This window comes from Perca flavescens, chromosome 18, assembly GCF_004354835.1.
Source record: "Perca flavescens isolate YP-PL-M2 chromosome 18, PFLA_1.0, whole genome shotgun sequence".
NCBI classification, from domain to species: Eukaryota; Metazoa; Chordata; class Actinopteri; order Perciformes; family Percidae; genus Perca; species Perca flavescens.
Genome location: NC_041348.1, coordinates 21,028,227 through 21,040,401, shown reverse-complemented (window position 1 = coordinate 21,040,401; position 12,175 = coordinate 21,028,227). Strand labels below are relative to the sequence as shown.

Below are 12,175 nucleotides of genomic sequence, written 5' to 3'. Positions count from 1 at the left end.
AGTGCTGTTTGTTGCCAGATTTCATGCTGAATCATTACACAGCCACAGGCCCCTCTTCTCTTCCTTTTCTCACTTCTCTCCCTTTCTGTCTCTTGAAAAGACAACATCGATTCATCTTGCTGTCATTTGTCATTTGCATGAGACAAGAGTGATTTGTTTTATTTAATTAATTCACCAGTCTATAATTAGAATAACATGAAGTGACTGAGCTGCTTCCTTAGCTTACTTTTCATGCCTCATGAGATCTTCTGATGGGAGGTCATATAGCTTTTGCAGCAGTGATCTATAATGGTCAACAGCAGAGCAGCTGTTTTGGTTTGTGACCACATTCCCCAAATGGATCTTTAAGACATGATACGCTAAAGCCATGTCATAACTGTAAAGCATCATGTAAACATTAAAACAAATGCAATCCCCTGTGTATTGTTCAGACATAAACAGATAATGTTTTCTGTCCATTTGCCTTTGGTTTTCTTCGCTGAAATTGTGCTACGCATGTATTTCAGCCCTTTGGCTCCAGCTGATGGCACACTCAGCAGTCACTTTACTGTTGAGTGAACCTCTCAAGCATATTGGGTTATAATTTTCTCATGTACACTTTTTTATGATAATAGGAAATTGTTGCAACATAATGGATTTTTGTGTTTGAGTGTTACTGGAGCCAGTGCAATTCAAGTCTTTCTCCTCTATTAGGGTTTAGGTGCGTTGATGCTTTTGGTTTGCTACTGTACAGCATGTCATTATACAAAGTGTTTATTATAATTTTCATATTATATCATATTACTGTATATATCAAATGTATCATTATAAAATGTATTATCATTGCTATTTTTTGTAAAAAACAAACTACAACAACATTACAGGCAATAGAATATATTATTACATTCATTACACCATTGCACCAGAAGTCTCTTCTATTTATAATAAAATTAAATACAAATAATAACTTAGGCTTTGCAAACAGAATGTAGGCCTATAGGGTTTACATACAAGACAAATCGTATATATACATATATGTATTAAAGTTATGTCATTTTACTTTCATTAGATCTCATAGATTATATTTGAGATTATTATTATTTTTATTATTATTATTATTTATACGTCAGAGTCATTCTCTTACTCTATTGGCCAGTGTTTTAGCTACAGAATTCTGATTGGCTATCGTTGTGAGTTCAAGGGTTAGCTTGTTATGTAGCTAGAGAGGAGTGTGCTATCTGCTGAATTAACAGTTGTTCTTACTTCAGTTTAATGTAACACTCGATAGCGTGCACAACGGCCTCGTCGCTTACTTATTTGACCTATAATGTACATTTATGCGTTTGCTTTGAGCGCTGACGACGTGGACATGCTAGCATTAGCTGAGTAGCTTAATGTTACCTAGCTAGCTAACGTTAGCTAAGGTAGTGACAAGTGCTCTTCCAAATCACTTATTGTTTCAAAAGCTGACCTTGTTAACACAGCCAGGTGAAAGACAAAAATGTCTTCTGTCAGAGCTATGGCATCAACCAGGTTTGTGTCGTTGTTCAACGCGAAAGCAGCAGACTCGACCAAAACATTGGCCAGGGCAGGTTGGAGTGTGTGCTTCAGGAGAAATTTCAGCACTGCACCTTCAAGACTGCAGAGCTGTATGTCAGCCTGGGTCATTGATCAGTATGGTACTAATGGGGTTTTGAAGTTCGCGGAAGAAATCACCGTCCCCACTGTCAATTCTCCCAGTGAGGTGATGATTAAAGTCCATGCGGCTAGTCTCAACCCTCTTGATATCTCTATGAGGGGTAAGTATTGGACAAAGGTTTGTGAACAACATGTTTAATGATATGTAAGTTTTTTTTCTAACCTGCTCGCTGTCTCCATTTCCAGGTGGTTATGGAGCTAAATTGCTTAAATTAAGAAGGGATCCAATGTCTGTGATGGACAACAACAATGATAGTGAGTTTCCTCTGATTCTTGGTCGTGATGTGTCTGGTGTAGTGGTTGACTGTGGATCGGAGGTTACCCATTTTGTTCCAGGAGATGAGGTAGGAGCTACACTGCACACCCATCTTTTAGAAGATGTAACACTGTATAACTGTACTTGTAATTTGCAATGTTTCATCTAGAAAATCAATTGGGAAACTATTTTTTTATTGATAAGATAACTAGACAGAAATGTATTTTTTGTGGTTAATCAAGCAAATTGAATGCCCATGAAATCAAGGCCCTGCTTCATATAGATAGATAGAAGTCATATACAAATCCATTGTTGACATGAAACAGTCCTGCTCATTGATTTGCAACACTGCTCACAATGGTCTTAGCCTAGATGTTCCTCTAATCATTGCTTTTTTTCTTATAATTGTACCTCCTCTTGACTCTAAAAACATTAAGCATAAAACAGGTGTAAAGAAATCTTGTGTCATCCTGGTCATATCCCCATGGACATAATGGAACCTTTAATGAGAGGTCATAAGTAGACATTGCTTCATTTTAATGGGTCACAATCCGAAAAGGTTGGGAACCACTGGTTGAACACACCAAATAGTGGGGCAGCTAGGTTGAAATATCCAAAACAATTGTGAATTTTTATGATAAAGGCAACACATTTGGCAAATATGGCGCTAAATATGCCTGAATGTTGCAGAAAAATTATTTTATGACTTGATGATTGCCAAGCTGATCAGATCAAATGTCAGAACTAACAAAGCTGGACACTGTCACACCCAGTGTAAGCGTGGAACATTGGGAGTGCACGTGCCTTTTCAGATCCAAGGCCCTTTGAAATATCATGTGCTGCAAGGTATCTGAAATCTTTGCATGTTCCGAATGCAAGCCAAAGTTCTGTCCCTTCTTTAAGACTTTGCACCACAGAAACCAAAAGCATTACAACATGTGAATCAACAGTACTAATCAATATCGTCTGATGGCCATGAAGTGACATGCTACTATCAGCCTCCTTATGGCTGCATCGAGCGAGAGAGGACTAATCCTGGAGTGGTGGCTATTAGTCAACCATTTTGAAAAATGGCTGCCATGTCCCTCAGGGGCCCAATACCTATATTTCATGACATATAAGCCTACCTCTGTGTTAAATGTGTTGCTTTCATCGCAAAAAATTGTTATGCTTAACTACCCAAGTACAAGTATGTTATAAAAATAGCCACAATAATATAACAGTATAATGATTCAGTCCTCACCATCAAGTACCAAACCAAAGACAATTTTCATTTTTTTTTTACACGCAAAAAAGTAGAGAAGGTATTTTATTTTCTATTCTGTCCATAATGTTAAAGCAAAACACACTCATATTGTCTCACAGAATACATCATAATATTGCCCACCTCTATGCAAGCAACTCCATAGTCAAGTCATCCACAGTAATATTCTTGGAAGAAAGATTAAACTTTTTCTGCTTGGTCATCACGTGAATACTAATCAGAGACATCTAGTGTGCTGCCTCCCACATATCCACATTACTTCCTTGCTGCAGATATAAATGTAATTATGCAGTCCAACTTAAAGTGAATGTGATTAAATAATAGAGCAACACTTTAACATTTTCCACATATATTATTTTAGTAATCTTGTTCAACACTTTAACATTTTCCACATATATTATTTTAGTAATCTTGTTCCAACAGTTTAAAAACTATTTTTAGAAAACGAATGATAAGAACTGGAACTGCTGACTAAGGGCTTAATAGCCAATTAAACAGATTCAGAGACCGAGCGCAGGTGGTTAAATTGAGTTGTGTTCAGCATGTTAAATGTCATATTTGTGTTCCCAGGTGTGGGCTGCTGTTCCCCCATGGAAACAAGGCAGTCTGGCAGAATTTGTGACTCTAACCGAGTATGAGGTAAGCTACAGAGCCAGTAGTCAAGTAGAACTTTATTCTTCCCCAGAGGGGCAATTGGTTGTACAGCAGTTACAACAGTAATAACACAAGATCAATTAACCGTGGCAGAGATGTAATTGGACTTTTGTTTTCTTGCTGTATTGTACTAGCTAGCTGCCCTCACTCTGATGAGTAGACTGAGCTTTTGAATTGATAATTGAAAATATTGTTGACATGTTGTAATATTTCTCACACTTGACATTGGCTGTTTTTTGCAGGTTTCCCATAAACCAAAATTATTGAGTCACACGGAGGCAGCATCCATCCCCTATGTAGCCAACACTGCTCTGTCTGCATTTGTTAATGCAGGTGGTCTTTGCAGAGACAGCTCTTCAAATAAAAGGCAAGCACCAGCCTGATCCTGGATAACCTTGTTCTGAACCCCTCTACCCCCTCCCCATTTATACACGCTACAGAAGTGTAAGAGAAGTGTAAATCACAGTATCAGGAAAAAATTAATAAGTCCCTGAATAATATTACAAAAGGCCATCAAACCTTGAATTAATTCTACAAGGTCTTGGAGTTTCTAAATGTGCTCTTTGTCTGTTAAATCAGTCTAGTCATGCTGACCTATACTTTGACAAGAGACATATTATATATTCATTTCAGTGGGGAAAGTAGTCTTCTATTTCATTCTAATTGGCATCAAAAGGGTTTTAAAATCCTGGCTTTAACCTGATGTGTAATATAATGGAAATTTCATTCTCTCTTGGATGTAATAGTTTCCAATCCTGCAAATCCCCCCTTGCCTAAATGAGTCACACAGTAATTGTTGCTGTTTTCTTTTCCTCCTAGAGTTTTGATCACTGGAGGATCAGGAGGTGTTGGAACATTCTCTATTCAGGTAGGGCAAAGTGTATTCCACTAGCTATACCGAATCTATGTTTGACTCTTTTAAATGCATGAGTGTAAGGCCATTTGCTGCGTCTATGTGTATATTTCTGTTTTTTTCACTTGTGTGCCGGCAGTTATTAAAGGCCTGGGGTGCCCACGTAACTGTTACCTGCTCTCAGAACGCCGAAGGCCTTATTAGAGGGCTGGGGGCCGACGAGGTGGTGGACTACACAGCAGGAGATGCGCATGAACAGCTAGGAATGATGGAAAAGTATGTGTTGTTGCTGTGAAAAGTGTTTTTAAAAGTAACCAGACCATCAAATCATATAGTACATTATGTGTAAGGTGGTGGCATTGTATTGTTTTTATTTAAAAAAACAGATCAGAGCATAATGTTCATCACTAGCCCCTGGCCCGGACTCTAATGAAGTATTATTAGATTCAGTGCCTGTCCAATCAAGCAAACCCAGCGTGGTAAACATCTTACTGTCAGCATGGCATAAGTGCTCACTGACTTGCTTTCTAGTTTCCATGGAAACCAGAGCTCAAGGCCAGAGTGGATGCTCTACCCGCCCCCTGAAACAAAATTGGTAAATCCTGGCTTTAGCTTAAAGACAAAACAGTTATCTTTTCTGAGCATACGCTTTAAATCAGGGCTCTAGCAATATGTGAGATACTGACTTGAGATGATAAAACATAACCACTAACTTGCTATAAAGTGTGTATGTTTTTAGTATTTTAAGCCTTTTTCTAACAGGGTCCCTCTTAGTTTGACTGTGTGGGTTTGCACCCTCAGGTTTGACGTGATTTTGGACGGCGTGGGTGGGGAAACGGAGCAGTGGGCCATAGGCCTGCTGAAGCCCTGGTCTGGGGCAAAGTACATCACACTGGTAACACCTTTACTCTTCAACACCGATTCCATGGGCCTGTTGGGTGGGATGTTTCAAACTGGATTCACCCTGCACAGCAAGGCCACACAGGTAAGTTGAGCAAAGCAACATTTGGATTTCAAAACTGAATAAAACCGTGCTGATGTGAAAGATTATACTGCCGTTTATGGTCTGACATGCACATCCACTCGCCTAGCAAAGAACTTTTATTACTGTCCTGTTGTTTATTTTTGGTTGGTGTTCCTCAAAGCCATTAGCGTGCGTATGAACCACAGGCGCTCCCAAACTGAAATGAAATACTTAATCATCAGTGGCATGGAAAGACAACATTGTGCAATGGGTGTAGACCTGTTCCAGCTAGAAGACGTTTTTGTTTTATTTCCATTCAGTTAGGGATGCACCAATTTATCGACAGGACATCGGCATTGGCTGATATTCGCCTGGTTGACTGCCATCGGCCTATCCGCAAATAAGATGGCATTCACCAATGGTAGTGGCCGATGTTTGTGTTGTTTTTTTGCAGTCAGACTTGGACAACAGTCCGCTAGCATATGCTGCTACTGCAACTGCTGACTTGGGAGAAGAAGCCACTGACTGCAACAATAAAACACCGGTATCGACCAAGTTGTTATTATAAACATCGGCATTGACCCAGAATTTCAAAATCGGTGCATCCCTGCATTTAGTTGATCAGATGAATTGATGTTCAGTTGAAATGGGGATGGAAAAATCATGTTATAATTTGACTTAGCTTAATAGCATATTCTCTCTTTGCAAATGTTTATACTTGATCTGTAGAAATAAATTATATTATTTTTATTATTATAAATTGGACTGTGTGCAGGTGAAGAGAGAGTTTGAGTCCCTGCATGGGTGTAACCCTCGTGTTACTGCATGTCCCTTCAGCTGCTTCATTAGTAGAGTGTAAGTGTAATGTGTAACGAGGGTAGTGGATGAATAGGAGAGGACAGGGTAGAGCTGCTCAAGGGACTGAATCAAGTTGTCCTGGCCATTGGAGACAGCACGGCTGGCAGTTGGAGTTGGAGTCGGGTGTGCGTGTGTGGATGGGACTGTGTGTGTGTGTGTGTGGCCGTTAGTCTATGTGCAATGTGTGTGTGCGTGTGCATGTGTTTGCTGCTGAACCAGCAGTATTTGGTATTTGTGCAGATTGTAGCCGGCTATCTCCCCCCAGCAAATACCAGTGTTGGTGTGTTTCTTGCCAAGCCTCCGGGCCCCTTTGTCCACGGTCACAGCCAGCTGGTCAGTTTGGCGGGGCTCAGCCGCCGCAGTCACACCCTCACTGACAGCACGTCCTTTTCATCTGGGAGATCACAGCACAACTGAGCACTCTAGTGTTCAACTTCTTGTCAGCACTGACTGATTAGGAAGAATCTGTTGTTTTGTTCAAGCAAGCAAGGATACATAGGCTAAAGGGGTGTGGCAAAGTCATGTTACATAATGTAATATTAGGATCAAATAGTAAGGGTCTAATTTCAAGATTAGTACATGGGAGTTTATTTCTTCTCTCCTCGTGTTTTAGATGCTTAGTGCACCTTTTTATTGGGATTGTGTCAGCAATATTGTAATGTAATCCATGCTGTTACTTCTCACAGTATGTAGTAGTAGTAGGACACCTTGGGACCTTTTTGTATATAGAGTTCCTAATATTGTCCTACCCAGATAACCACTCTGTGGTGTTTTATAACCAGTGATGTGCATACCTGCCTGACTTGTAATTGTTGCCTCTGCTCGGTTTGCCTCTTAGAACATTATATCAAGTGGAGTCTTCTATCGGTGGGGATTTTATGCGCCAGATGGGCCTGCCCTGGACGAAGTCAGCAAGCTGGTGGATGCAGGGAAGGTACTGTCACGCCTTCATTACTAATATTATACATGCTGGCATACTTGTCATTCAGAACCACGTATACTGACTGATGGAAATCCTCTCATTTGCACACCAATCACCTGATAGTGAATCAGCCTGACAGTGAAATTCATGCAGGGATGGAGATCATACAAATTAAATATGAACATATCCGGGATCCCTGTATTCAAGGCTCCCCTGGGCTTTGTTAAGGAGTGAGCATTGCATTCCCGCTGTGCACAGTTGGCTTCTGGGCGATTGAGTCAGGCGCCAGGAGACGGTGAATGGATTTTTAAACAGTGCTGAGCAGCCATTCGCAAAAGCGTGTGGGACCTCTGTCCTTTTGTCTCGGGGCTTACAGTGAGCGGCAAAATCAGATCAGTGGCGGGAAGCTACGGACATGCACAGCCCCCCCGCACAAAACACACACATGCACACACTCTCTCTCTCTCTCTGCATGTCCTATTCTCAGTCAGAAGTGTGGATGGTTTCCAGTGTGACGCCACTGCGCTCCCCATTCATTGTTAACTACAAGAGATGCTGACCAGAATAACAAGCCCGCTGGCTGCTCGTGTTGTGGGACTAGCACAGGATTGTCCAGCCTCATCACATTCTGAACCCCTCCCTCACTCACAGCTATGAAAGCAGAGGTGATGTAGCATCAGCTTGTGGATATTTGCTTGTCTAAATTGAGTAAATATAACTACTATATTTTCCCAGTGGTGTGCATTTGGGAAAACCCATCTGTTCAGCTTAGATCTTGATCTTGAAGTATTATTGGAGATAGAGAAGGTATTAATTTTGTCTGGTTTAGAGCACTTAATGTGTGGAGTTTATCCAATGAGCACATTAGAAAGCATATGAAAATATATGTAATTGACTTAATCGTCAAACTGTCAACACTAATTCTGCTGTCTAATAAAGCAGTCCACCCATCCATTTCCCCAAGCCATTAAAACGAAAACAAAATACTATTTATCCCATGTCTGATATGCTAAATGTTTAAATTGCTTAATTGTTTCCTGACTTACTTCCTGATTGATTTTAAGCTCATATTCATGATATTTTTCTCCTGGTTCACTGCAGATCTTGCCAGTTGTGGAGGCCCAGTTTCCATTTACCCAGGTGCCCCAGGCTTTTCAGAAGTTGGAGCAAGGCCACGCCAGAGGGAAGACTGTAGTCAGGGTGGCTGAAGAGGACGAGAGACAGGCCGAAGAGTTGGTGCAGAACAGGCGCAAAGAGACCGCGGAGTCAGAGCAAGAAGTTCAAGAAATGGCCAAACAAAACTAGACAGTAAGCAAAAATGCCAAGAGAATTTAGCTTTGGGATTCTTCTCACCTTTACAAGGCTACTCCTGACAGACTGTATTATTGTACTGTGGTGCTGCTGTGGTGCAGCAGACTACGAGCGTGACCTGAGCTTGTAATGGGAGCGGGCCAAAGGCTGTTGCTCTTGCTAAAACTTCCACCTTCCTGTTCTGTCTTGAAGTCTTCACAAGGTGTTTAAGTTATGCTGCCTTCCTGTATCATTTAAGTTACTATAAATTATCAGCCTTGAACTAATAAAAACCATTCAGGTCAGCATCCAACTGGTACAACCAGGCTTTGGGGTATATTTTGATATAGATTACTGTAATGTATTCAATAAGGAGTCACATAATAAAATATGTCTGTTACGAACATAGTCAGCTGGAAATAAATGTGTTTATCCTCCAGCACCAGTTCAGCACAATAAGACATTTGCATTTGTTTGCATTTGTCCATGTCAAGGTTATTTGAGAACTACCCATGTCCTGTTGCATCTCACATTACATTGGTATGCAAAAGTTTGGGCACCCCTGTAAATTTTCATGATTTTCCTTTATAAATCATTGGTTGTCTGGATAAGAAATTTCAGTTAAATATATCATATAGAAGACACAGTGATATTTGAGAAGTGAAATAAAGTTTATGATTTATGGAAAGTGTGCAAGAATTATTTAAACTAAATTAGGCATGTGCATAAATCATTTTATTGATTTCAATAGCTTTAGCACTAATTATTAGAACTCAAAATTGGTTTGGTAACCTCAGTGACCCTTGACCTCCATACACAGGTGAATCCAATCATGAGAAAGGGTATTTAAGGAGGCCAATTGTAAGTATTTCTCCTCTTTGCATCTTCTCTGAAGAGTGGCAACATGGGAGCCTCAAAACAACTCTCAGATGACCTGAAAACAAAGATTGTTCAACATCATGGTTTAGGGGAAGGATACAGAAAGCTGTCTAAGAGATTTAAGCTCTCAGTTTCAACTGTGAGAAATTGGAAGACCAGAGGCACAGTTCTAGTTAAGGCCCGAAGTGGCAGACCAAGAAAAATCTCAGATAAGCAGAGGCGCAGGATGGTGAGAACAGTCACAGTCAACCCACAGACCAGCTCCAAAGACCTACAACATCATCTTGGTGCAGATGGTGTCACTGTGAATCGTTCAACTATTCAGCGCACTTTACACAAGGAGATGCTTCATGGACGAGTAATGCAGAAAAAGCCTTTTCTCTGCACACGCCACAAACGGTGTCGCTTGAGGTATGCTAAAGCACATTTGGACAAGCCAGCTTAATTTTGGAATAAGGTGCTGTGGACTGATGAAACTAAAATAGTTATTTGGGCAAAACAAGGGGCGTTATGCATGGCAGAAAAAGAACACAGCATTCTAAGAAAACCACTTGCTACCTACAGTAAAATGTGGTGGCGGCTCCATCATGCGGTGGGGCTGTGTGGCCAGTGCAGGGACTGGGAATCTTGTTAAAGTTGAGGGTCGCATGGATTCCACTCATTATCAGCAGATTCTGGAGAACAATGTCCAGGAATCAGTGACAAAGTTGAAGTTGCGCAAGGGCTGGATCTTTCAACAACCCTAAACACTGCTCAAATTCTACTAAGGCATTCATGCAGAGGAACAAGTACAACGTTCTGGAATGGCCATCTCAGTCCCCAGACCTGAATATTATTGAAAATTTGTGGTGTGATTTAAAGCGGGCTGTCCATGCTCGGAAACCATCAAACCTGACTGAACTGGAGATGTTTTGTAAAGAAGAATGGTCCAAAATACCTTCCGCCAGAATCCAGACTCTAATTGGAAGATATAGAAAGCGTTTAGAGGCTGTTATTTATGCAAAAGGAGGATGCACAAAATATTGAATTAATTATTCTTTTGTGGTGCCTAAATTTATGCACATGCCTAATTTAGTTTAAATAATTCTTGCACACTTTCCATAAATCATATAAACTTTATTTCACTTCTCAAATATCACTGTGTTTGTCTCCTATATGATATATTTAACTGAAATTTCTTATCCAGACAACCAATTATTTATAAAGGAAAATCATGAAAATTTACATGGGTGCCCAAACTTTTGCACACCACTGTATGTGAGTGTAGCTTACAGTAAGTAAGCTGAACAAAAGTTAACCATTCAAAATTTGGGCAGAAACAAAAAGAAATCTGTAGCATTTTGCCTTTTAGTACATTGTTGTAAACCAAGTGCAACCGTATGTGCTGTACAATGTATTAAAGAAATGTATTGACAAAAATACTTTTATTACCATTCTGAAAACAAAGGTTTGCTGTATCATTTTGATTAAACAAAGAAAAAAAGACATTTCAAGAGAAACTGTATTTTTGTTTCCTCATGTAGCAATGTAGCATGCAGCTGGAAAATAAGACTCTATATCGTGTGTGTGTATATATACGTATATAAAATGACGTTGCATAAAAAGTGTTAACACTGTTTAAGTTAATTAATATCAAGTGAACAGATTCATTCAATGAAAAGACAAAAAATAAGAGCCAATATATTACTGGTTAAGTGTAAATTATGAAGTATTTAAAGTTCAGACTCCGCTCTGAATAGGAATACATTCTTATGGATTTATCCACCGCTCTTCATGTTGACTTCCTCATTGGAAATGTTTGTAGTCCTGCAGCAGCAGAGGTTGAGCATCTCTAATGGCGTACCTCGCCCTTTTGCACTGGTCCTGCAGCTGCATAACAGAGCTGTTCCTCTGATAATAATATTCAGGATCCAGTCCAGCAGCTCATATGTTTTCATATAAGCTCCACATCCCACCTTTGTTGTAGTTTACTTGGATCAAGTGTTTGTAGAATCACTTGGTTTTTATCATAGTTATGGCCCCCTGAAACAGAAATGTTTTCTCATTAATTATATCATAAATTATAATTCTTGGTATTCAAGTGTTATTCTTTTTGAAGTGGGTGTTTAATTTACTGCAGCTGGGATAAGTTTGTGTTTCGTAATATAATATTAAACTATATATTACTAAAGATAGATCACACTCATATATAATCCCTTGGATAGTAAGGCATTTGTCTAAGGTCTATTTATATGTATAGTCAGATATGTATAAATGTATAGAATACTATGCATCTTAGTGCAGTGGATGGTACTTTGTACACTAACATGATTTAGTCCACAAGGTGTCACTAATCGACAGTGATGCAAACAAAAACCCTGACATTAAAATACCCAGTTTTCAGTTTAAGTAAAACTCCAATAACAGAAAGTTAGATTCAGGGTGACTATTCTTACAGTGTAATCAAGGCAAAAAAAATGTATTAACTAATGTACAGAAGATAGATTCTAAGTAATGAATGGAATGAGGAAAATGAATGCATCTTGCACTTAAAACAAACTCGGGACAAAGACTCTTTG

General features: G+C 39.6%; 2 protein-coding genes across 6 annotated transcripts in view; one reads left to right on the top strand and one right to left on the bottom strand.

The window, feature by feature from the left end:
• The first annotated feature begins 1,149 nt into the window (after positions 1-1,149).
• On the top strand, positions 1,150-11,104 carry LOC114573730 (reticulon-4-interacting protein 1 homolog, mitochondrial). Of its 2 annotated transcripts, XR_003694932.1 has the most exons (10): positions 1,150-1,778; positions 1,864-2,021; positions 3,768-3,836; positions 4,094-4,218; positions 4,671-4,719; positions 4,844-4,980; positions 5,506-5,689; positions 7,365-7,460; positions 7,936-8,113; positions 8,550-8,636. XR_003694932.1 is itself a non-coding variant. In XM_028606052.1 (9 exons), the coding sequence occupies exons 1-9, from the start codon at positions 1,481-1,483 to the stop codon at positions 8,751-8,753; spliced, it is 1,320 nt and encodes a 439-aa protein (XP_028461853.1). In that variant the 5' UTR covers positions 1,150-1,480; the 3' UTR covers positions 8,754-11,104. The 2 variants fall into 2 exon arrangements, 1 of the variants encoding a protein (XP_028461853.1); XM_028606052.1 differs by lacking the exon at positions 7,936-8,113 and having other exon boundaries at positions 8,550-11,104.
• The window catches only part of LOC114573729 (beta/gamma crystallin domain-containing protein 1), a 34,712-nt gene continuing 33,559 nt past the window's right edge, over positions 11,023-12,175 (bottom strand). For all 4 annotated transcript variants that reach the window (XM_028606048.1, XM_028606047.1, XM_028606050.1 and 1 more), the window contains one exon: positions 11,023-11,639. In XM_028606048.1, the coding sequence (XP_028461849.1) occupies positions 11,551-11,639 (89 nt within the window). In that variant the 3' untranslated portion in view covers positions 11,023-11,550. The remainder of the gene's footprint in view (positions 11,640-12,175) is intronic.

Excerpts from the sequence above, each read along its gene's own strand:
- LOC114573730 (XM_028606052.1), top strand. The coding sequence starts at position 1,481 with ATGTCTTCTGTCAGAGCTATGGCATCAACCAGGTTTGTGTCGTTGTTC. Across the intron at positions 1,779-1,863 it reads TCTTGATATCTCTATGAGGG|GTGGTTATGGAGCTAAATTG; the intron begins GTAAGTATTGGA and ends CTCCATTTCCAG. Across the intron at positions 4,720-4,843 it reads TTGGAACATTCTCTATTCAG|TTATTAAAGGCCTGGGGTGC; the intron begins GTAGGGCAAAGT and ends GTGTGCCGGCAG.